The sequence below is a fragment of the Sceloporus occidentalis genome, unplaced genomic scaffold, assembly GCF_023333645.1.
Source record: "Sceloporus occidentalis isolate IW3139 unplaced genomic scaffold, rSceOcc1.0.p SCAF_464, whole genome shotgun sequence".
Taxonomy (NCBI): domain Eukaryota; kingdom Metazoa; phylum Chordata; class Lepidosauria; order Squamata; family Phrynosomatidae; genus Sceloporus; species Sceloporus occidentalis.
Window position 1 is genome coordinate 28399 of NW_028317444.1, and position 26813 is coordinate 55211.

The 26813-nt window shown below is 43.0% G+C and overlaps 1 protein-coding gene across 1 annotated transcript in view; it reads right to left on the reverse strand.

The window, feature by feature from the left end:
- Nucleotides 1-26323, reverse strand: part of LOC149271749 (DNA replication licensing factor mcm5) — a 38995-nt gene extending 12672 nt beyond the window's left edge. Inside the window, exons 1-7 of the mRNA XM_089507148.1 lie at nt 26157-26323; nt 14006-14132; nt 13610-13738; nt 12521-12693; nt 12243-12398; nt 11767-11933; nt 10436-10607 (exon numbers count right to left, since the gene is read on the reverse strand). Of these exons, the coding sequence (XP_089363274.1) occupies nt 10436-10607; nt 11767-11933; nt 12243-12398; nt 12521-12693; nt 13610-13738; nt 14006-14132; nt 26157-26323 (1091 nt within the window). The remainder of the gene's footprint in view (nt 1-10435; nt 10608-11766; nt 11934-12242; nt 12399-12520; nt 12694-13609; nt 13739-14005; nt 14133-26156) is intronic.
- Between the last annotated feature and the right edge of the window lie 490 nt (nt 26324-26813).

Here is a 26813-nt window from a genome sequence, read left to right on the forward strand (position 1 = left end):
CAAAACTACTGCTTGATGGACAAATGCTGGGTTTCCTCCTTTGTGATTTGCCAGGATTTACTGCAGCTGTCTTCAGTTTTGTCCTTCTCAAGTTGAATGCATGCTCGATTGGGTTGAAGTCGGTTTATTGATTTGGCCATTGCAGAATATTAGACTTTGCATTAGAAATGGGTTGCTTTCCCTCAAAAAAAAAAAATTTGGGTCACTATCCATCTGTAAAGCAAACCACCGTCCAGTCAACTTTGCAGAATAAGGCTGAATCAAAGCAGACAATATATCCCTATGCACTTCAGAATTCAGTTGGTGGCTTTTTACATCATAAACACTATGCCTTTGGATGCCATGCCATCACACAGCCTCCATTGTAAAGTCTTCTCTTAACAGTGATATGCCTACCTCCTGAAGAGTGTTCACTTGACTGGATGTGAAGGTGTTTTCTTTGCCATGAAAAAATAATCCTACAATTTACCACTGTTGTCTTCCGTGGATGTGCAGGCCTTTTTGTGTTGCAGAGCTCACCAGTTGTCACTCAAACTCCCAAAACTATGCATGGGTGGTATCACTGTACTGTTGACCACGTATTGGGATGTTTGGCAGTGTAAAAGATTCTAATAAACCTCAATTAAGAAATGGACCATATATAATTATTGGTATAGGCAATAGTTCAATGATAGGCTTCAAGGTTTCCTTGACCTTAAGATATGGAATGAAGGATTTGCTGAACAGGCATTCTATAGATAGGATAGTAACTTGCTAATGCAGGGTATAGTTGTAACTCTAAAAGGGCATTACAGTATGCGTACAGCCACCACCTAAAATAGGGTCTCGACGTGTAAAGATCTTAGTGAGCATGTTTACTCAATTAGGTGAAGACCAATACCCTGACATCACTATCCAATCCACATATAAGCTAGGCTTTTGTAAGACATGGAGAGGCATGGGAAGAGAGGTCGAGAGAAGATGTACTTGCCATCCACGGACTCTTCACGTCCCAACACTCCCTCCCTCCATCCTCAGGAATGCATAGGACAGATGTCATGAACTAAATTCCTCTCCGAGTTTTTGTAAGACTTGTTTCGTATTTTTGTTATCTACTTTTTATATTCTTCGTCTATTTTTGTTCGTATTAAATGTTTTACCTTTGTTTGCATCTAAGTGACTCTGCCTATTTTTGACGCACATACATTTATATGTGTTCCAATTATTTGAAGTTTGTATTTGGCCCTATATACATTTTATTACAGGCAGTGACATATATAGGGCTGCAACAACTAATCGATAAAATCGATAATGAAAATAGTTGCCAACGAATTTCATTATCGATTAGTTGAATCGATTTTTATCGATTATAAAATGAGGGTTTTTTCAGAGCAAATGCTCTGAAAAATACCCCTCATTATATAATCCGTTTAGTCTGACTCACAGCAGCAGCTCCTACTTACCAGTCCCTCCCTGTAATCACTGTGACAACTGGCCCCGCCCCTTCCTTCTCCCAGAAGGCCAGAACCACATGGCTGTGATACTCATCTAAGTAAGTATAAAATTTATATTTGGGCTGCTGAAAGTTAGGGGAGGTGGGGGTTAATTTAGGGGTAGTTATGGTTAATGGGGTGTTTAGGGGCAGCTGTGGTTAATGGGGGTCTTTAGGGTAGTTGTGTTTGATGGGGTATTTAGAGTTAATTTAGGGGTAGTTATGGTTAATGGGGTGTTTAGGGTTAATTTAATGAGGACTGAGGGTTAATTTAATAAAGTTAACTTAAGGCGCAGATAGAGGTAAAGGGGGGTAGAGTAAGGGGAATCTAAATCCTGTGGGCAGTGAAGATTAACCCAGTACTTATTTATAAAAGTATGGTGTCAGTGTGCTGTGAACAGGTCTGTGACTATGAGGGGACTATGAGATATCTGGGGGGTATAAGGCATATCTGGGGAGGATGGAGTGACATATCTGGGGGTATAAGGCATATACGGTATATAAGGCATTTGTGGGGAGGCCAGCGTGGCATGTCTGGGAGGATGGAGTGGTGTATCAGGGGGTATAAGGCATATCAGGCACAGTAGCATATGTGGGGGTAGAGTGTAGTGGTATATGTAGGAGGCAGCGTGGAGTGGCATATGTGGGAGGCAGCGTGGCAAGCCTGGGCTCAAATGTGCATAAATTGGGGGGGCTGGTTGGGAAATAAAGACAAGAAATGCATTATCAGTTTTTTTTTTATTCTGCGTTTGCATTTAACATCGTTTATTAAATTATTTTAAATAAATGAAAAATGTACATTCATTTTTTTTTATCCGATTAATCGAAAGAAATAATCGGCCAACTAATCGATTATGAAAATAATCGTTAGTTGCAGCCCTAGACATTTTCCAGGAACTGCAAATTCATATCTTAAGTACAATTTGTGTGTGTGGGAGAATAAAATACCACAAACTTTGGTGGAACTAGTGCATGAAAAGAGCAAATACACCAGCATTTGAAACAGTATTCTAGGGCTGCAACTAACGATTATTTTCATAATCGATTAGTTGGCCGATTATTTTTGATTAATCGGATAAAAAAAATGAATGTAAATTTTTCATTTATTTAAACTAATGTAATAAACGAATTATATTAAATACAAACAGCATAATAAAAAAAACTTTGATAAAATGCATTTCTTGCCTTTATTTCGCTACCAGCCCCCCCCAATTTATGCAAGTTTGAGCCCAGGCTTGCCACGCTGCCTCCCAGACATGCCACTCCACGCTGCCCCCCACATATGCCACTCCACGCTGCCCCCCACATATGCCACTCCACGCTGCCCCCCACATATGCCACTCCACGCTGCCCCCCACATATGCCACTCCACGCTGCCTCCCACATATGCCACTCCACGCTGCCTCCCACATATGCCACTCCACGCTGCCTCCCACATATGCCACTCCACTCTACCCCCACATATGCCACTGTGCCTGATACACCTTATACCCCGATACACCACTCCATCCTCCCCAGACATGCCACACTGCCCTCCCCACATATGCCACTCCACTCTACCCCCAGATAAGCCACTCCACTCTACCCCCAGATAAGCCACTCCACTCTACCCCCAGATAAGCCACTCCACTCTACCCCCAGATAAGCCACTCCACTCTACCCCCAGATATGCCACTGTGGCCCCAGATCTGCCTTATACACCCTGATACACCACTCTGTCCTCCCCAGACATGCCACACTGCCCTCCCCACGTATGCCTTATATACCCTATATGCCTTATACCCCCAGATATGTCACTCCGTCCTCCCCAGATATCTCATAGTCCCCTCAGAGTCACAGACCATACTTTTATAAATAAGTACTGGGTTAATCTTCACTGCCCCCAGGATTTAGATTCCCCTTAGTTTGCCCCCCTTTATCTCTAACTGCACCTTAAGTTAACTTTAATAAATTAATAAAATTAACCCTCAGTCCTCATCATTAAATTAACCCTAAACACCCCATTAACCATAGCTGCTCCTAAATTAACCCTAAACACACCATTAACCATAGCTGCCCCTAAATTAACCCTAAACACCCCATTAACCATAACTGCCCCTAAATGAACCCTAAACACCCCATTAACCATAACTGCCCCTAAATGAACCCTAAACACCCCATTAACCATAACAGCCCCTAAATTAACTCCCACCTCCCCTAACTTTCAGTAGCCCAAATATTAATTTTATACTTAGTTAGATGTGTCACAGCCATGTGGTTCTGGCCTTCTGGGAGAAGGAAGGGGGCGGGGCCAGTTGTCACAGTGATTACAGGGAGGGGCTGGTAAGCAGGAGCTGCTGCTGTGAGTCAGACTAAACGGATTATATAATGAGGGGTATTTTACAGAGCGTTTGCTCTGAAAAAACCCTCATTTAATAATCGATAAAAATAGATTCAACTAATCGATAATGAAATTCGTTGGCAACGATTTTGATTATCGATTTTATCGATTAGTTGTTGCAGCCCTACAGTATTCCCTGCTGATCCCTGGTGACACTACAGATAGACTGCTCCTCTATACCAGACATAGGGCAGAACTCAAATTATAAAACCCCTCCCCACCTGGTGAACAAAGACCACTTGAGGAAATCGGAGGCAAAAAAATTCAAAGAACAAGGGGGAAGAGAATGAGCATGTCACCAGGGATCAGCCGCTATCGGTAAGTAGAACTTACCGTTTCTCTGCAATCCCTGGTGACACTACAGCTAGCCGTAACAAACAAAATGGGAGTGAAATGGCAGTTTCCAAACTTTTACCCAAAGGCAGTGTCCTCTCCGGCCAGGTAGTCAAATCTCTAACATTGAGGAAAGGTATGGAGGCATAGTAGTTTAAGATTTGTTGAAAAACCATTCAGCGCAGGTCGAGGGGGCTTGAGTGGACAGGCACAGATGCTGGATTCCTGCGTGCTGATGAATAGGCAAGCCTGATAGATATGATCCAAGTAGCTATGGTACGTTTGGAAACATTTAAATGTTTATTAGGTCCTGTGGAAGCAACAGGAGATGCTTTGCGAAACGGTTGAGTCCTCTTCAAAGATGCATCTCTTTAGATCTAGAGTGTGAAGCTGAAAATGAACCCCCAAAAATAATAAAAAATCCCACACACCATAAAATAAAAAAGTTGCACACCAAAATATATATATTGATTCTTAAGAGCAATCTCAGGCATACCCAGATTCCAGCATGTTCTGGCTGACTGGGCATGATAGGAGTGTGATTGCTGTCAACAATCCTATATAAATGAATATTTGTATTTAGTTGCCCAATTCTGGTATATCACTTTTAATAAAATTGTGGTTAACACCAAAATTGGACAAAAACTTCAATATGACTTGGCATGATAGGAGTGTGATTGCTAACAGCAACCAGTAAACGCTGGAACCTAGGCATGATGGGACTGATTGCTGTTGCTGTTAGCAATCACACTCCTATCATGCCAAGCCAGCCACTACATGCTGAAACCTGGCTAGCTGCCCCCCTTGTGTATTGATGCTGCCAGCAGTATGGGGTCTGCACATCACTTACAGCCTCCCTGTACCATGCCCCCCCCACTTACACATCCATGCTATCACAAACACACATTCACAGATTAATTCCCTCAATCACGTATACTCAAACACCCCCTTACCTGCACCACAGCTCTCTCGATGCTGCTCAGACTTCAGCAGGAGGGCACGGCCTCCCTCTGCATTCTCTTGTACTGCACAGACGAAGCTGAAATGGCGCAGACTCATGTGATGTCACATACATTCACGTAACTGCTGGGTTCCGCTTCCTCTGCGCAGTACAAAAGACCCTCCCATAGGTAAGCAGCAGGGCCCTTGTGATCTCGGTTGCCCTGGCTGCCAATCTCACGTGGGCTGCACCTCAAGGTCCTGCAGGCCGCATTTGACCCGCATGTTGGACACCCCTGCCCTAACTCTACAGAATGAAGAGCAGACTGTGTGTGAATTCCAAGGGCAATGAAAGGACCACTTTATTTGGGAAGATCCGAAAAAGAGCCTCTGTGGTAGACCATGCCTGTAGCTCACTGATGCGCCTATTATCACCTTTGATAAGCAAGAGTGCAGGGAGGATGCCAAATGAGCCTGGACAAGCCAGTCATCCAAGTACGGGATGACTGATACACTCGAGTCTGAGGTGTGCTGCCACAACTGCTAAAAGTTTTGTAAAGACATGGGGGCCAAGTTCCAAAGGGGGGGGGGGCCTGATACTGAAGGTGGATCACTCCTGAGGGAAATGGAGCCGCTATACACAGGTATCTCTAGTGAGATGGGCGAATGGGTACGTGAAGGTACCCAAATGAAAGATGTACCAAACTGAAACACACACACACACACACATTATATATATATATATACATACACACACATACATACACACACACACACACACACACACACAGCTAATACATGCTGAAACCTGGCTAGCTGCCCCCTTTGTGTATTGCCATGCTTTCCCACACACTTACACATCTATGCTATCGTCACAGATACTCATTGATTCCCTCAATCACGCTTACTCAAAATTGAAGGCGGTAACCCTCTGAAATTATGTTTCTTACCCAGGGATCCAAAGTAATCCAGAAGCCGATGTCGCAGAAAAATATCTGCCCACTGGAACATTGGAAGAATCAAAGATTTCTTGGGGTCCTGGAGTGAATTGCTCTGATCCCCCACTGGTAGGTCTTCCTCTAAAATGCAAGCCTCTTGATCTAGAATGCCTGATTATAACCCTGGACTGGTCAGTGGAAAATGGCCAAAAGGGATGAAATCTTTTAGCCAGTGTTTTCATGTGTGGCATCCATTGTATGTTCCCAGTGGTCTTTTCTAACAAGGCTTCAAGTTCTCTCCAACAAGGAACATTTAAAGAGGATATTCAGCAGTATGTTCTTGGAAGCATTATCTGCTGACCAAGTCTTAAGCCAGAGGACTTTCCTAGTTGTGATAGAAAGGGCTGAGGCACAAGAAGAGGAGTCAGTCTACAGCCAACTTCACAGCAGCAATGTTTTTTAGGATGTCATTGCTAGAAAATGGTGGCTTCAATTTGAGAGATCCGAGCTTTAAGGGCCCTAGCAACCGAGGCAATACCCAGTTTGAAGGAGGATGTCGAGTCTTCAAATGATTTTTTTCCCAGCGCCGCTGCTGCTTTTTTTGTCCATGTGATCTGAAAAGAGACCCATCTTCCAAGGGCAACATGGTTTTCTTGGGATACCTTCAATGGGTAGGGGGGTCTTCCTCATGGCTTCTCTAGTGTTTACACTGCCATCAGATTAGAGTCTCTTGTATTTTTGTGTAGCCAAGGGATCAGATTTGAGAATTAGAAACATAGAAAGTGACAGCAGATAAGAATCATTAGGCCCATCCAGTTTGCCCAACCTCTGAATACTCTCCTTAGTACCTGGTCTTACCCTATATCTAGCTTGGTCTTATGCCTATCCCATGCTTGCTTAAGTGTCTTCACTGTATTAACATCTACCACTTCTGCTGGAAGGCTATTACATGCATCCACTACCCATTCCGTAAAGTAATATTTCCTGATGTTACTGTTTGCCCCACTAGCTTATGACTATGTCATATTGCATAGTTATAGTACATAAGGTTGAAAGAAAAAAAAAACCTAAGTCCAACCTTCTACCTAACCTTCCTACTCTTGATCCAAAAGGAGGCAAAAAAAAATAAAAAAAATTCTGTCATCGGGGGAAAACATTCCTTCTTTTCAAGGATTTCTCCTTGGATCAAGAAGCTCTAAAATATTCTATTTAGAGCCCTGTATGTCATGCCTTTCTAAGAATATATCCAGACCCCTTTTGAAGGCATCTAATGTATTTGATAGCACCACCTCATGATTTTTTGGACATTAAAAAACTGCAATACTGCACTTTTTTTATATATTGCAAACCTACAGTTGTACTTCAAAGTACTGTAGCTTTATTGCATTTGTACTTCCGTACAAAAATAACTGCAGTACAGTGAAGTACAAATGCAGTAAATGTGCAGTTCTCATGTCCAAAAAACTGCAGTATTACTTCAGAAAAACTGCAGTATTTTTTTGTAAGGGATACCTTTATTGTCCTTACTGTAAAGAATCCCTTCCTTTGTCATCCATGAAATCTGCGCTCTTCCAGTCTCAGAGGGTGACCTCTTGTTCTTTGTACTTTTCTGTTAATGAACAGGTCACTGAAGAGCTCTTTATATTGGCTATGCATACATTTATGTGTTATATCCCCTCTAAGATGGCGTTTTTCCAGTGGATATAATTTTAACTTTTTCAGTCTCTCTTCGTAACTAGTATCTTCCAATCCCCTTATTCATTTTGTAGCCCTCCTTTGCAGTTTTTCCAGTAGCATAATGTCCTTTTTAAGGACTGGTGTCCAGAATTGTACCGCATACTCAAGGCGGTCCTGCCGTGAATCAATACCTTTTTATACATGTCAAAACCTTATTGGCCCTTGCAGCTGCTTGCTGGCATTGCGCACTGTTAAGTCTATTGTCTACTATTATTCCTAAATCCTTCTCATTGGTAGTTTTCCTCAAGGATATTCCATTTATAGTATAGTTTGCATTTGTATTATTTTTACCATCATGCATAACTGTGCATTTATCTATGTTGAACCACATCTGCCACTTGTACGCCCAGTCCCAAACTGTCTAAATCCTCCTGCAAAGAAGACACAAAACTAGGCAGGGTAATTCAGACTAATCTGGATGTTTCATCAGCAAAAACGGACATGGCTCTCAATGCAGCCTAGGAAATCATTTATAAAATAAAGAGGACCCAGGACAGACCCCTAATACACTCCACTTAATACCTGCATAAAGTCCAGAAACATCCATTCATAACTCTCTGCTGCATTCTTTTAGCCAACTTCCGATCCAAGTACAGGCATTTGCCCCTAAGCCTATTTCTGTTAATTTGTAGAGTAACCTTTATGTGGGACCGTATCAAATGCCTTAGCAAAGTCCATATAAAATCACATTGACAGCCACACCCAGATCTATATTTTTACCAACTTCATAGAATGCTAAAAGGTTGGTTTGACCTGTTAGACCCGTCTTTCCCAAATCCATGTTGACTTCTACCAATTGGATTCTGGATCAAGATATGTTCTTGAATGTATACCTTTAGCAACCCTTCAAATAACTTCCCCACTACCAATGTTAAGCTAACTGGCCATTAATTGCCCGGTTGAGAACCGAAAGAATCCCTAAAGATCAGTAATAATGGTTGGGCCAGAATTAGGCTTAGCTCCTTAAGTACCCTTGGGTGTATACCATCCAGGGGCCTTGTCTACCTTAATGGTATTTCATTGCTTGAGCACTCTTGTTCTGGTAGTATATCTCCCTTTAACTAAACTCTTCCTTTATCTTGTTGATTCCTGTCACGTGTCACGTCTTTCTTCCAGACTATATATACACGTTAAGATCCTTTAACCTTTCCTGGTAAGTTTTATCCTGTAATCCATGAACCATTATAGTAGCCCTTCTCTGAACTTTCTCTAACATATCTATATCCTTCTGGAGATACGGTCTCCAATACTCCAAGTGAGGTCTCCCCAGTGATCTGTGCAACTTCTACACCTAAACACTGATAGCTATAAGTAGGTTATGGCTTTTTATTTTAATGGGGGGGGGGGGCACCTTCTGTAATTCCTCCTTCCTCCAAAGAGGGAGCATAATAAGGGATAAATTCGGCTTCAGACTATTGCCAGCCTCTTCAGGATGGAAAAAAGAGGAGCTGAAGTGGGCAAATAATTAACTGTAGTGCTTCCTTAAGCCAGGAGGTCACACAAGGAGCATACAAGATGCTTGGTTTTAGAAGTAGCTCCCCCCACCCAGTAAATCCTCTTGGATAGGATGGTCTGTATCATGATCATGAAAATACAAACAGCCAAAAAATGAGGAACAAAACACAGCTAGAACACAGAGGAAAGGGGATTCCCAGTAGACAGCATTTACTTGGGTGCAACACACAATCAGATTCAGGCACAAGTAGTAATAAGCAGCAGAAAAGCTCAGGAACAGTGTTGTCTAAAGATAAAGTAAGTCTTACCAGCATGCAATGCCCACAGGTCCAAAGTGGAACTGAATGCGGTCGAAATATGGCCGGAGGCAGGAAAACTGCACTTCCTCATACAGATGAGCAGAGAGGTGGTTAAACAGGGCTTGCCACAAAAGTGAAACTAGGATACCAACCAGTTCTTTTGATGTTTGATTGGGGGGGGGGGGCTCCATACTGCTGTATTGCACCGGCCCTAGTAACCACAGCAGAAAATAAAAAGTGACCCTGCTCATCAGTGCTAGAAGGTCACCAACAATCCTGGCATCAGAAGCAAGTGTCAAAAAGGTACATGTGGTCCTCAAGAGGTCAGTAGAACATTGCCCCAAAGGCCCAAATACCCATGGCTCACTGAGGACATTGGATGAGTGAGTATGAGAAAAGGACAAGAGTCCTAAAAAAATAAACAGATGGGAAGGGATGGTCTGAGTAAGGCAGAAACACTGAGGAGGTTAACTTTGTTTCTGCCCTACCTGATAAACAGAGCCATCTCTGTGCGCCGCCACATGGAAGACATATAGCCCTTTTAATAAGGCTCTGGGGAGCGATCAGACAAGGCCCCTGCTGAAGTTTTCTGCTGTTGAAAGCCTCCACATGGAGGCATTACAAGAAGAAAGCAGTTTTGTCAACAGGATGTTTTCCCCGAAACGTGCCTGAGAAGTCAGTTGTTGTGAAGGAAACATAGGTTCGTATGATAATGGTAACTAAGAAAGCGGTGTTGCCGCTTTGTGATCTTTGCTTATGGGAGCAGTAGCGGCAGGAATAAATGTCTTCAAAAATCAAGGTAACGTGTAACAAAAAAAAACAAAAACAAAAAACAAAGATTTCAAATGTTACATTAAGTTGAATTTTAAGAAAAGTTGTCTACCTCTTGCGGGACCCTCCAAACAACAGACACGCGATGGCTTTTTTGATGTCGCTGCTCCCATAAATGGAAGGAGCAATGCTCTTAGCAATCGTCTCATAGATGTCAGGCTTTGAAGCCAACTGTCTGAACGCTTCTTCCTCCTGAGGGGTTACAATACTAGCTGCACTTCTCCCTATAAAAGGGTAGACGACAGCCATATTATTTACAATGATAGACTTGTTAAAGCTCATGAAAAATACATGTTTAATATGACATTCGGCACACTAAATTAGTGACACTCAGTCTGCTTAAAACTTGCCTAAGGGGAAATGCTGCAACGTGGTGTCAATCTAGGCTTACAGTTGGTAATTGACAGCTCAACAGGTCATAGTCTTTGAAAAAGCTGAATGTTGTTGGCTCTTTATTAGAAATAGGGATGTCAGAAAGCTTGAGTTCAGACTCACCTGCAATCTTTGTTAGTCAATACAGTCTTAAAAGGTGTTCCACCTAGTCTGCTGAATTTAACACTTTTGCAACCAAATTCGGCAGACACCATTCGCAGTATTGTTAAACATTCAAAACCTTCCCTGACATAACTGAACTATCAGTTAAAGCAGAACTATCCCATAGTCATGCAAAACGCAGTCTGCGTAACTATTCTTTACTAGTAGGAGTTACGTAATTTTTTGGGACCCAGATTATTCCTGTTAAATGGCAAAAGCAGAGATTTAAGTAGCTGCCACAAACAAAAAAAAAACCAAAAAAAAAACAAAAACAAAAAAAACTTACTTTTGAGGCCTTCAGAGAAAATAAAAGACACTGTCTGCGTCGAACCGGTCAGTTTTGTTCTGTAAAGTTTGGGTCTCTATCACTTTAATATGTTGGCTATTTTTAACATGAGAAAACTATTTTCATTTTTGTGAATCCGGAGCATTTTTATATTATTTTTTGAGAGTGCAGGAGAGTATGGAGCGAGCTTGACGAGACCACTTGAACATAATTTGCATTAATTACTACAGCACGAGGACTTTGAAATTCTGATGCAGCTAAGTACCAATTTTTTTACCTCTTTCAATACAATGTTACTAATTGGCTTGCAGAGTGACCTAAAAACGTGAGTGGTGTTTTTTGCGATTATTGCATTTTACCGAATACAGGTGGTGGAGGTGCATTTGGGACTACTACTTAAGGGTTTCACAACTGAACAGGGGATTTGGAAGGGGGTCACCGAAAATGTAATGAAATTGCTAAGGTATCCTATGCATTAAAGTGCATACGGTTATTGGCGTGTCTCTTCAAACTGTTCAAAAACCTAGGTGTGAATAAGTACTTTGGATGATCATACATCTCACCTGTGCCTTCTGTTTCCACCTGGATACCAACCACACGTATGTAGGAACTGCGAATACCTACTCCTACTCTGTCTCTTCCCTTGGAGGACATCTTGCCAGTCTTTCGAATAGAGTAAATACCCATGACGGTGACTCTGTTCCCCGGAACAACCTTGTCACAAAGGTACCTTTAGAGAAATATAGAATTACTTGTCATTGTTTACATTGCCTGCAATTTGTAATTCATTCATTCTTAAATCTACAAATGTGTGACATATCGTGCAATTTAAGTTTAGATCACACTAAGTATTTGCAAGTTCAAAATTTTAATTGTGCTGCCTATGCCTTGTGATCATTTAGCAGCCCACCAGCTCAAAATACACCTACAAAAGGGTATATATTTTTGGAGAGAACACAGTCAAGAGTAGTTCACTAGGAGCATAAAATCCTCACAAACCTGTTTCACAAACTAATCAAGAATGTTAAAAAGGGAATACCTGTCACAGTATAGCTGCATGTGTCGTGGCAGCTCGCCATGGGGCACAGCATCTGGGGATTCCTGCAACTTTAATGTCTGAAAGTCCACACACTTGCACTTGTCTGGAATGATGTAATAAGGATCCAGTGGACATTTTGGACGTCCAGCCTGCTCACTGAGGGGGGAAAAAAATTATAGGAATTTCTAGAAAATGTCCACAATTTAAACATCAGGATATTTAAAATGTTACCTGTATTCAAAAGCAAATTCACACCGTACAACAAATGAAAAACTTACGTGTTACACTTCCGTGGCAAAGCATAACCTTCTAAACCAGGCCGTACAGAGATGTTGCCAATTGTATTTCGACAGCTGCGACATTGGATGGAGATTTTTGTGGCTTTTGCTCGCACAGCAGTGGCAGCAATAATAATGCCAGGGATCTTTACAAGGTGAGACATTTGCTCCGACTGTAAGATGCAAACAAAAAAAACAAACTGCACAATTAGGACAGCTATAGTATTAGTTAAGGCCTTAATGTGAAGTATAAAAGCAATGGGGGGGGGGGGGGGAGCTTTATAAGGTAAATTGGACTGGCCGGGTCCAAAGAGTTCATAGGCAGAGACTGACCAAACCGTGCATGGGTGGTATCACTGTACGTAGGAGATGTTGCTGAACACATACTGGGGTGTTGTGTGACAATGATATACCATGAGTGGTAAATTCATACCGGAACAGAGTGTGTGGAAAGGGCTAAAGTATTGCCATTTGAAATACACCAGGTGTCTAGTCTTCAAAAATATATGGTTTGATGGGGGTAAACTGCATTGATTGGCTTCAAAGATACATGAATTAGAAGACAAAGGCAGAAGTACTAGATTTGGAAATAATGGTTGTGAAATAGCAGAACGCTACTTGTACTTATTGCCCAATAATAAAACAAAAAAAAACATTGGGTATTTCTAAGCTCAGGACAAACCGTAGAATCTACTTTTTTGCAGTTTTCTTATTAGCTTGTTAGAGGCGTAAAAAGATTTTTCAAAATATAGATATCGTGTAGGTACACTAAACATTCAAACTAAACACAAGCACGGCAGAAATGTTAACAGCCTTGGTCACAAAGGGCACAAAAAGCAGCATGGTTCTTTAGCCATTAACACTAATATTTCGGATGCTACTGTTTGAAAACTAACATTTTAAAAAACAGAAAATGGGAACCAATGCACAATTAACATGCTGACAGGATAAATCACACCAATCCTTAGTGAAGTAGATTTAGCTGTATTTTTCAGCTAATTGATCAATCCGTTTGTAAATTGAAACACTCATTTGCATTCACTTGACGTTAACCTGTCAATAGCATTACTTATTTTACTTGCTTCTCACCTTCAGACTGCGAATGCTGGCAGGGTTAGCATCAGATCGCAGCATGACCTGGATTTCCTGGATTGTTTCTTCACCTAGGGGTCGAGGACGTGTGACCTCATCTGCTACCTCCTGAGCAGCATCTTCCAGCTGAAATATCATGGAGAAAACTGCTTATTAAAATAGACAAAATGTGTTACAATCTCTCAGAATATCTAAGTCATTTGCTTTTTAACACCCTTGGAGGTCACTTTAAATCTGTGTTATGATCCCCTTGCAAATGAATCAGCTTCATCACTAAACGTTGGCAGACTGCATTTCATCCTACCATGCATAACAAAAAGCAGACGGGAGCTTTTAAGTGTACCTTCAAACTACAGTATTTGGAATTGCCAAAACAAGCCTAAAAACCCTTACCAACTGCAGGTGTTCAGTGGGCTGCTTGAAAAGATAGTCTGCAAGGTCCTCATCAAAACTGGCCAGATCCTCCATTTCAACCTCAATCCAGTACTGCCCCAGATTGTAGTGGCGTTTGAGTTCATCCCTGCAGGACAGATTTTGTAATTACTCAATGGTTTAACCCCTCCGTGACAAAGGCTGATTTTACTTTTTGTACCCTTCGTGACAATGGCCGTTTTAACATTTCTGCGCTGCTCGTGTTTAGCTGTAATTTTCTTCTTTCCCGTTTACTGAACCCACACAAGTTAGATATTTTTTTCAGGACAAGAAGGGCTTTCTTTAGATGACATTGTTTTGATTGTATCATATTATTTACTATTAAAAAAAAGTATAAAATATGGTGAAAAATTTAGAAAAACGGAAATTTTTTACTCACCGTAAATTCTTTTCCTTAATACAGTGGCAGTACGAGTGGGTAATGTCCTTTCCTTAGGGACAAGCTGAATCTAAAGAAATAAAAACAATGAAATGCCCCGGAGCCCCTCCTCCTTACCCATAAAGCCGGGGCCGACCGGAGGAATCCAGTAAGTAACAAGACAGACAAAATTGCTTGCCAAAAAATAATTTATTCTATCATAAGGGAGGGAAACCAGTACTGCCACTGTATTAAGGAAAAAGGAATTTACGGTGAGTAAAAAATTTCCATTTTTCCTGGCATACAGTGGCAGTACGAGTGGGATGTAGCAAGATCCCAGAACTGGGGGGGCACATATCAGGAGACCACCGCCTGGAGCACCTTACGCCCAAAATCCGCCGCAGAGGAGGAGAAGATGTCTAGCCGATAATGGTGAATGAAGGTGGAGAATGAGGACCAGGTAGCAGCCTTACAAATGTCCTCAGGCGAAGCTGCAGCCTTTTCTGCCCAGGAGGCCGCCATGGCCCTTGTGGATGGGCCCTAATGGGCCATTGTAGAGTGAGACCAGAGGAGTGGTAGGCCATACGGATGGCGTCCACCAGCCATCTGGAAATAGAAGATTTGGAAGCCGCTCTACCGGCAGACCGCCCCAAAAAAAATTGACAAAAAAGATGGTCTGAGGAACGGATGGAGGAGGTCCGAGCAATATAAATCTCCAAAGCCCTTTTGACGTCTAACGTGTGTCAAATCAATTCCTCAGGAGAGGAAGGACACGGAAAAAAAGTAGGAAGAACCAAGGGCTGACTAATACTGGTCCTGGAAATGACTTTAGGGAGAAACGAAGGTTTAACATGTAGAACAACTTTATCATCATGAAAAACTGAACTCCGGAGAGGAAGACAGAGCCTGGATTTCCCCAACTCTCCTAGCCGAGGTAATAGCCACGAGAAAAACCGTTTTCAGCGAGAGAAGCTTCATGGATACTTCATCCAGAGGTTCGAAGGGCGCTGAACAAAGCCCGAAGCACAACGGAAAGATCCCATGATGGAAACAAAGACCTCCTAGGAGGACGTCGAATAGTGGCGGCCTTAAAGAAGCGCCTAATAAGAATGTGAGAGGCCAGATCAGAAAAAAAAAAAAGACTAAGGGCCGAGATTTGCCCTTTAAGGGTCGAGACACTAAGGCCCAAAGACAGACCCTCCTGTAAAAAACGAATGACGGAGTTGATGGATGGAGGAAAAATCGTAAGGTGCCTGGTGGAGCACCACAGGAGGAACTTGGTCCACACGCGGAAATAAATCCTGGACGTTGAACTTCTGACCGATGTCAACAAAGTCTGAGATGTCGTCGTCCAAACCTTGATTACTCAATATCAGCCTTGCAACAGCCAGGCTGTCAGACGGAACACCCGAAGAAGTTCCGGGCGAAGGTTGACGTTCTCCAGTAGCTGTGGTGAAATTGGCAGCTCCCAATAGGTGATGGTCAACTGCTTGAGGAGGACAAACCAACTCCTGTTGGGCCAGTACGGAAGGAAGGCCAAGACCCTGGCCTTGTCGTAGCGAATTTTTAGCAGGACGCGAGGAATCAAAGCCACTGGCGGGAAGATGTAGGCCAACCGGAAATTCCAAACCATGGAAAGACCATCCAGAAAATGAGGCAAATCCCATCTGTTGAGGGACGCGAACACCGGGACCTTGCGTTTTTTTTCGAGTCGCCATCAAATCCACATCCGGGAGACCGAAGCGTGCCACCAAAATGGAGAAGGTTTGTGGGGTCAAGGACCATTCTGTCCGTGACCATCTTGCCCTGCTTAAATCGTCCGCGATTAAATTGTAGCGGCCTCTGATATGGGTTGCTGAAATATCCGTCAAATGAAGTTGGGACCACTCCATAATTACTGCACACATGATCTGAAGACTCCGTGTCCGCATTCCACCTGGTTTGTTGAGATATGCGACGGCCGCTGCGTTGTCTGATTGGATTTTTACCGCCTGACCCTCTATGAAGGGCCTGAAGGCCAGGAGAGCCTGAAGAACTGCCTTTAGCGCTTGAAAATTTGACGAGCGGACAGCATCTACTGGAGCCCAATCTCCCCTTCGAAAAAGGGAACCCAAATGGGCTCCCCATCCTCGGCCGGAGGCATCTGTGGTGATAATTATCCAATTTCTGGGTCAGAAAGAAAGCCCTCTGGCGAGATGGGACGACTGTTTCCACCAATTCAATTGGGAGAGGACCTGGGCACTTATTGCAAAGGAAGTGTCTAGATCTTCTTCTTGCTTGGACCAGTTTGAGAGAATCTGCCACTGCAAGGGACAAAGCTGACACCTTGCCCAAGGTACCGCCGGGATGGCAGCGGTTAGCAGACCCAGGACGCTCATAGCCTTCCTGACAGAGCAAGTTGGACCTCTTTGCAGTGTTGAGATCTCTTGTTTTATCTTGAGCCGCTTGGAACACGGGAGATAAACGCAAAGGGACATTGAGTCCACCAAAAACCCTAAGAAAAGAGTCCTGGAAGCAGGAATGAGGCAAGATTTCTGCTTGTTTATTAACCAGCCGTGTTGTTCCAGGAACTTCATAGTTGTGGATGGAAAGGTCTAATAAAAGCTTCTCCAGGGAGGACGCCATGATCAGCCAATCGTCCAGGTAAGGAATGATCGAAATATTCTGTTCTCTGAGGTGAGCTGTCAAAGGACAAAGGATCTTTGTGAAAACCCTTGGGGCTGATGCCAGACCGAATGGAAGGGCTTTGAATTGAAAATGATGCACCCTCTGATTGACCTGCAAGGCAAACCTCAGAAACTTCCTGGACGCCTCGGCTATCGGGACATGAAGATATGCGTCTTTCAGGTCTAAGGTGACCATAAAATCTCCCTCCTTTAGCACCTGTGTGACTGAGGTGATACTCTCCATCCGAAAATGCTGGTAGGGGATACAGCGGTTTACAGACTTTAGGTCCAGAACCGGACGCAGGGAGCCATCCGGCTTCGGCACCAGAAACAACCGGGAATAGACTCCTTGGAATTTTTGGTGAACAGGAACCTTTTCTATAACTCCCTTTCCCAAAAGCTTCATGCTTTCTGAAAAAAGCGTCAAATTCTTTTTTACCAAGGGGTAAGACGAAATCAGGAACTGGTGGACCGGGGGATGAAAAAACTATCCTGTAACCCTCCGAAACAATCCGACGAATCCACGGATTTTGGGTGGTCTGTTCCCAGGAGAGTCTGAAGTGCCGAAGGCGACCCCCTACTTTGTCAGAATTTTCTTTTGTCCTGCCTTTTCGGCCGGTCTTGGAATTTCTTATCTCCAAAGGGAGATCTAGTGGATTGGAAAAAGGGCCTCGGGTTCCTATATGGATATCTGCGGTTCCACCTTGGTCTTCTATCCTGAGGTAAGGCTCTTTTCGTATCCGAAATCTGCTTAATAAGATCTTCCAAAGGAGCACCAAACAACTTCTTACTCTCTAAAGGTAAGTCACAGAGCGCAGATTTAGAAGCGGAATCAGCCGTCCAGGACCGTAACCACAGGGCTCTGCGAGATACCGAAGACAAAGCCATGTTCTTGGCTGATAGCTTAAGGGATTCCTGAGCCGAATCCACAAAAAAACTGTTAGAAAGCTTTAAGTTCTTAAACAGCCTATTAATCTCAGAATCATCCGTAACACGATCTTGCAACACTTGAAGCCAAATGAGCTGGGCCCTAGCCACTGCTGCACCGGACACCGCCACCTTACATTAGGCTCCTGCCGCCTGGAAAATACGCCTGCATGAAGTCTCTGCCCTCCTGTCCATAGGGTCTTTGAGCCCAGACACCTCACCAATAGGGAGAGTAGTCTTTTTGGAGAGCTGTGCCACTTGTACGTCCACTTTGGGGCGAAGTACAGGAAAACCTCTAACTTCCTACATCATCTTCTAGGAGCATACGAGTCACCTATTTGGTCAACTTGCGGAGGTCATGGGAGGGAAAAACCATTTCATCCTCCGAACTATCACTTGATGATGAATTAGAGGACCTGGAAATCTCACCCGAGGAAAGGTCTGATTGAGAGAAAGATCTCGATCTTTTGCACTTGTGTGTAGAACCAATCTTGACTTTCTCCTGAGTTTGAGCTGCCGAGAATTGAAATGCCTCAAATGTCTGAGCCAAATTTTCCTGAAACCACCCAAGGAAAGATTGTAGGTCTTTACGCTTCTCAGAAGCAAGCTGTTCAGCAGAGCAGGCGTTGCACAATTTTTTTTCTGCAGGCATCAGGCAGTGGAGTAGAACACTCAGAACATGTTAAATGTTTAGCTTTGGAAGTGGCTTTTTTGGGAGTGGAAGCAGGTTTTTTTTGCCTTATCCGGATTCTCTGATGGGACCGGACTAGACATCTGATAAAAAGAAAAAACCGTATTAAAAGAAAAAAAACTTTTTTTTTTTTAAGGAGGGAAGAGGATAGGAAAGAGCCAAGATAAAGAAATATCTTACCCTAACCACCTCTGAACCGTGTGGGGGGGCTGGTGACACGGCTGCACTGTACTGACAAGAAAAGAACTGGCTTCCTCCGGTCGGCCCCGGCTTTATGGGTAAGGAGGAGGGGCTCCGGGGCATTTCATTGTTTTTATTTCTTTAGATTCAGCTTGTCCCTAAGGAAAGGACATTACCCACTCGTACTGCCACTGTATGCCAGGAAAAAAATGACTGTTTCTAACTTTTAGTTGAAAAATCTTTTACTCATCTATAAAAAGGTAATAAAAAAACCTGCTAAATAGATTCTACTATTTGTCCTGAGTTTAGAAATACCCAATGGTTTTATGTTTTTTTGCTTTTTTCTGCACGTTATGGAGCAATAAGTACAGGTAGCGTTTTCAAAGCCATTTTTTCCAAATCTGGTAATTCTTCCCCCATGTGCCATTTCGGGTATCTTTGAAGCCGGCCAATGCAATTTACCCCATCAAATCATATATTTTTGAAAACTAGACAGCCCAGGGTATTCCAAATGCTGGTATTTTAACCCTTTCCAAGCACTTACTCTACCAATCAGCCTTTGTCAAACTTTATGGTAGTAATTTTTTTGCATTTGTTTTTTCACACACATTTTACTTCAGGTATGAATAAACAGGTTCTGGTATATGTCACTATCAAAAAACACCCCAATATGTGTTTAGCAACATCTCCTGAGTACAGCAATACCTCACATGAATGATTTTGCCTGGCTGTTTGGGGGCAAAAGGGCCACATTTGGGGCATGCACATTTTTCAATGTTGAATTTTGGCATTTGGGGATCCACTGCCCATGCCCTATTTGGTACATCTTTGAGCCGGGCCTTTTCAGTGTGCCCAACAAAACCATATATTTTTGAAAACTAGATGCCCCAGGGTATTTTAAATGCTGGTATTTTAACTCTTTGCATGCACGCATTTTACCACCAGAATTTTTTCAAAGTTTGCAGTAGTATTTTTGTGTGTGTATTTTTCCCACACACACCTACTTTATGTATGAATTTACAGCTCCTGGTATATGCCGCTGTCACACGACACCCCAATATGTGTTCAGCAACATCTCCCAAGTACAGTGATACCCCACATGCATGGGTTTGTCAACTTTGGGGGGAACTAAAAGGCCACATTTGGTACGTGTGCATTTTTCTAATTGGAAATTAGATGTGTGGCCATCCTTCCCCCCGTGTTAATTGGGACATTGTTGAGCCCGGCCAATTCAATTTACCCAATCAAATCATACATTTTTTAAAATAGACACCCCATGGGCATTTAATATGCCAGTATTTTAACTCTTTCCATGCGAGAATTGTTTTAAGCTAATATGCTAATTTTAGGACTTGCTCACAAAAATATTTTTTATATATATATATATATATATATATATATATATATATATATATATATATATATATATATATATATATAAAAATCTATTTTTTTGCTTTTTTTTAATTTTTAAAATTTTTTTCAACTTGAAGGTTCCCCTGATAGTGACATCAGTGGGAAATTATTTTTACATTTTACTGGTTTTTTACTATTTTTTTTCTATTATTAATTTTATTTTATTTTTAATTTATTTTTTCTAATCACACTGATTAGAAAGCTGAGCTCCATTGACTTGCATGGTTGAATGCAGTACCTATATTCAACCTGCAAGTGGAGCCAGAGTTCTCTAGAGGGTCTGGAGACCGTCTAGCGAACTTTTTAGACTTATTGTTTTTCTTTATTTAATTTTCCCGGACCGCCGCCATCTTGCTGATGGCGAAGATCACCGGCAGCTGCGGCTGTGACCGCTCTCCGGAGCGGTGACAGTCCATCCCCAGGTAAGTGTTTGGTGTCGCTGGATGCCTCCTGATCGAGGCATTCCAGCGACACCATTTAAGTTTAGGAGGCGATAGTTGATCGCCTCCTAAACGCTTTTAAAACGGGCGTCCGCCACCATACAAAGTATGGCGGATGTTGACGCCCCGGGGAGGGGCCAGAGATGGCCCCTTTGTGCCGATAATGGCGTTGCTGAATGCCTCGAGGTCGAGGCATTACAGCAACGCCGTTTCGGTGCAGAAAGCGAAAATAGATCGCTTTCTGCACCCGTTTAATGACGTGCCGGTCCTGGCACGTCATTTGTCGTTATCGACTTGAATTTCCGTGACGTGCCCGGACGTTGTCATCAAGGGGTTAAACACAACTATCAAGAATGGATAAAGAAGTTTAAGTAGGTTTCATGGAAAATATCCTAAGACTCAATATATAATATAGGAGAAAAGTATAGTTGAGAACAGGATAATTTTAACAGCTAACATGGTACAAAACCTTTATATATTAAAATTATAAAAAGTGTTACTGCAATGGGGGAGAAATATTAGCTTAATATTAATTTCCCCTGGTGCCAAGTGGCAGTACTCCCCTGCCTTAATTAAAGCTTTTTTTGTTTTTTCTCTTTCTTTCAGTGAAATTGTTTTGGTTTGTTACTTTCTGGTGATCAGTTTGGGGGGGTGCATTATAGCCAGTAAGGTTGTGGCCAGTATTTTAGATTGTCCTGTCCAAAGGTATCAGGATAAAGCCCAATAGTTTCCTAGACTCCAAGCAGCAGCATACACTGGGTTTTTTTACTGCCATCTGGGGAAATTAAAATTAAGCTAATATTTCTCCCCCATCTTCCAAGTGGCAGCATAAACTAGCATGTAGCGAGCCAGAGAGCTAATGTGGGCTGGATGCTAAACCACTGCCTCCTAAACCTTGCACCCGAATGCAGTTTTCTCAGGTCAAGATGTTAGGTCTGTAATAGCGTTACAGAGATGACCAGGTAGCAGCTTTGCAGATCTGATGAAGCTATACAGTTCAAGAGGTAGCCTAAATATCTCGAAGTAAATTGTCATTCTTTAGACCAAGCTGTGAATGAGGATTTGGAGAGATGGTGGGAAGGCCAATCTCCTAACAGAAGGAACCTTGGGTATAAATTCTGGCAATATTGTCATAACTATATCTTGATGAAAAATTACATATGTGGCTCTGCAAGACAAATCCTGAAGTTCTCCAGCTTTTAGCTGAGGTGCTAGATGGCAATCTTTGAGAGGTTCAAAAGCATACATTTTCAAACACCAGATTCCAGATCAGTGAGGCTTCTGCATGCTCTTAAATGCCCACAGACTGAGGAATAATCTAGAAATTCCCTTGAGATAGGTGGTTAGTGAACTAGGCTCTCCTGGGCCAATAAGCAATCACAATGCCATTTACTTCTTCCAGTATCTTCTTTATAACACTGGGAATCAGTGGTATGTGAAGGAAGACATGACTATACTATAACCCCAATGGGACCAATTTCATGCAGTATCCCTTGTCCTTAGGAAAGTGAAGTTCAGAAGTTTCAAATTCTGTTTTGTTGCCATGAACAATCTCTGAAAAGGTCTTGTTGCAGAGTTTCCAAACTGTCTCAGAATGAGAATCTTTGCTCAACTTGTCTGCTAACATATTCTGAGTTCCAAAGACGTGAAATAGCCACCTGATTTTCCATCCAAATCATGATCCTTGTATATGCCACCAGAGGAGAAGGATCAGGTACCTCCCTGCTTAAAGTAGACTATGAATGAACTTGAACTGAAGACCTTTGATGAAAGACTTTAAAGTAAGAACCAACCAACATGCATTTAGTTTTAGGAAATTGTAGGGGTTTTGATTGTCCTTAATCATCTTTTTCCTTTTGTCACATGACCTTACATACAACTCTCCCAACTCTTTCCTGATCCATCTGTACCGATGAGGCAACATAAATCAACATACCCTTCCAAAAGATCTTGCACCAGCCACCAGGTGAGATGTACTTTTAGGACCCTGAAAACATGTATAAGGTTTCAGGGAAGGCCTGATTCCTGTTTCAAGACCTCAGGATAATGGAACTGCGCGAATAGATGCAGCCAAAAGACCTAGAACCCTCATGGCTCTTCTGATGTAAGATAAAAACGAAGCCTTTTACTGAAAGTATGACAGTGTTTTTTCCTGTCCCGGGAAGAAATAAAAAAAATAGCTTGGAGCCCATCAACAAAATCGAAGCCTACTAGTGAGTTGGTTTTCCTAGATTCATAATCCAGCCATGCGATTCTAACATTGAAATAACCTTTGCCTAATGGAGGCCAAGTACAGTTGTGAAAAAGGCTTTTTACAAACCAATTACCAGTTATCACATGTATCTACTGTACTACAGTGTGGGGTCCTTAACCCCTTGATGACAATTGACGGTCCGGGCACGTCACATGAAAACAAACTGTTAACGACAATTGACCACCATGACTTCCGAGTGCAGAGAGCGATCTACGTTCGCTTTCTGCACACAGTGTTGCTGTAAGGCCTCGATGTTGAGGCATTCAGCAACACCGAGATCGGCATCGGGGCCATGGCTAGCCCCTCCCCGAGGTGTCAACATGCGCCATACACTGTATGGGGGCGGACGTCCGTTTTAAAAGAGTTTAGGAGGCGATCACCTCCTAAACTTCAACGGTGTCGCTGAAATGCCTCGACAGCGAGGCATTCAGCGACACCAAAAACCTACCCCAGGACGCGCCACAGCGAGATTTTGCCACTCGTTTCAAGAAATAGAGTTGAAGAGTTCTCACGAGGGTCTGGCTCCACTTGCTGGTTGAATACAGGTACTGCATCCAACCATGTAAGTCAATGGAGCCTAGCCATCTAATCACACTAATTAGTAAAATACATGTAAAACAAACAAAAAAAAACATTTTTTTTTTTAAATGGTAACGTAAAAATAATTCCCCAATGATGTCACCATCAGGGGAACCTTCCAGTCCCAAAACGTAAAAATAAAAGCCAAAATATTTATAGATATAAAAAATGTTATGAGCAAGTCCTAAAGTTAGCGGTTTATTTTCTCACATGGAAAGAGTTAAAATACTGGCATCTTAAATTCCCATAGGGTGTCTACTTTTAAACAAATGAATGATTTGCTGGGGTACATAGAATTGGCCAGGTTCAACAGTGTCCCAATTAACACACGGGAAGGATGACCATGTCTAATTTCCAATTAGAAAAATGCACATGTGGCGTTTTTAACCCGACAAACCCATGCATGTGGGCTATCTCTGCACTCACAAAATGTTGCTGAACACATATTGGGGTGTTGTGTGACCGTGACATATACCAGGACCTGTAAAATCATACCTTAAGTACGTGTGTGGAAAAAATACACACAAAAAATACCGTATTTGCTCGATTATAAGACGAGGTTTTTTTCCAGAGCAAATGCTCTGAAAAATACCCGTCTTCTAATCGGGGTCGTCTTCTAATCAGACCTCAAATAGAGGTCTGATTATGAGACTAAGATCCAGATCCCCCGCACCGCTGCAGGGGACCTGGATCCTCCTGTCTCCCCCCCACACACACACACACACCAGTGCTTCCTGCTGTATTGCCGGGGCAGCGGGTTGACGTCTACGCGATGCGCGTAGACAACGTCCGCTGCAGCCGGAAGGAGGTGTGGCTAGCAGCGGGGGTTGTCTGCGTCCGTCGCAGATACCTTCCCCGACTGTCAGAGATCAGAGTTCCCCGCACCGGTGCGGGGAACTCTGATCTCTGACAGCCGGGGAAGGTATCCGCGACGGACGCAGACAAACCCCCGCTGCCACCTCCACCTCCTTCCGGCTGCAGTGGAAGGAGACGTAAACCCGCTGCCCCGGCAATACAGCAGGAAATTGGAAGCACCGGTAAGAGTGTGTGTTAAATGGGGGCATAGGGCATTTCTGGAATGCCTTATACCCCTATATGCCACTCTGGCACTTAGGGGGTTAAAAGGCATATTATGGGGCAGAGTGGCATATAGGGAGGTATAAGGCATTTCAGGAGGCAGAGTGGCGTTAAGGGGGCATTTAATAGAGCACTCTGCCTCCTGAAATGCCTTATACCTCCCTATATGCCACTCTGCCCCATAATATGCCTTTTAACCCCCTAAATGCCAGAGTGGCATATAGGGGTATAAGGCATTTCTGGAGGCAGAGTGCTCTATACAATGCCTTTTAACTCCCTTAATGCCACTCTGCCTCCTGGAATGCCCTATACCTCCCTATATGCCACTCTGCCCCATAATATGCATTTTAACCCCCTAAATGCCAGAATGGGATATAGGGGTATAAGGCATTTCTGGAGGCAGAGTGGCACATAGGGGGTCAAAAGGCATACCATGGGGCACAGTGGCATATAGAGGGTTAAAAGGCATATCATGGGCCACAGTGCCATATTGGTGTGGCAAGCCTGGGGGCAGATGTGCGTAACTGGGGGACGGGTTGGAAAATACAAGGAAATAAAAACAAAAAATATTTTTCTCAATCATAGCTTTTATTTAAAAAAAATAGTTTACATGAATTAACATTTACTGGTAAAACTTTTTTCCTTTAGGGTCATCTTATATTCAGGCTCTTTTTTTCCTAAGTTTATATTCAGATTTTGGGGGGTCGTCTTATAATCAGGGTCGACTTATAATCGAGCAAATACAGTACTACTTTGACAAAGGCTGGTGGTAGAATAAGAACATGGAAAGAGTTAAAATACTAGCATTTGGAATACCCTGGGCCCACCTGCCCATAGACAGGGGCCAGAGCCCACCTGCATAAATGTGTGTTTACATGTGTGGCATACCACAAGTTGGGGGGCAAGGGTGACACTGGAGGCATGTTGCTTGGTGAAGTTAGGGGGCCATGGGGCAGTTTTCACACCGGGAGCCCCGGGGTTCAATGTTACGATAAGTAGGGCTCAAAGATAGGGCATAGGCACAGATTGACCAAATGCATAGCATATGTAAAATCCCTGATGCGAGGAATGGGAATGTAGCATGTTTTATGCAGCATGTTGGTCCATAGGTTAAACGCACAACTTGTCAAGCCCCACCAAGAACTATTCGCAAGTCGTATTACAGGGCGAAAGGCTTACAAAACTGCCGAGTTTACAGGACTACTGAGATGGAATTGTTAAAGCGATACTGCAATAAAAGCACCTCGTGGCTACCCATCGAAGAGCACAATATTTCTTAGACATGAAAACTCAAGACGCTAGATTTAACAGCTACAAAATGTGTTGCTTACTAACAGGCGTACGAACTAGTCCATATACGTATTTAGTTCCACGCCACTGTATAACGTAAAGCGTAGACTATTGGTGCTACTCAACAGGCTCGGTGATCGCTGACAAATTACTTTTAAACGACTACTTATGCAACAGTACATAAGCGTGCAATACTATCAGAACAAGCGCGAGTTTACTTAATACCATACAGACCTGTACTTAAAAGTGAATCCAGTACGATCGGTGCCCACACGATACTGTCGAAGGAATTCTCGAAATCGCTTCTTAAGTTGGGACTTCTTTGCTTGGCCATCATCACCAACCTGCTCACCACCAAAACTATCACTATAATACACCCCAGGATCGTCAAACCCAGACATTGCTCTAATCAAACAAGAAAGTGAAAAAACGGCTTACGACAGAAACGATAAAGCGCGCGAAACTGCCCTTCTACTTTCGCGCCAAAACAATTATAGTCACCCTGTAGGCTCCGCCCGGCTGTAGCCCACGCCGCTGTCTTTCGTTGGAAGTTAAACCTTTAAAGCGTGTAGTAACGTCCCTGACGTTAACGTAGTTTTCGGTAATCTCGCAAGATTATTGGGTAGGGTGTTTACCACACAGTTCTAAAGTGGACAGGGGTCATATTCAGTTGCATGGCATCAAATTAGTGATGGGAAGTTCGGATCATTAAAGCGAATCGGATCATTTCGATTCGTTCACTGAAATGATCCGATTCATGATCCGGATCTTCGGATCACTCAGTGTGTCTGCACGGAGTTACTGTTTTCCAGTAACTCCGTGCAGGCACACTAACGATTGGCCACGCCCCTTTCATTATAAATCCTCCCCCCTGCCTCCAGTGATGTCAAT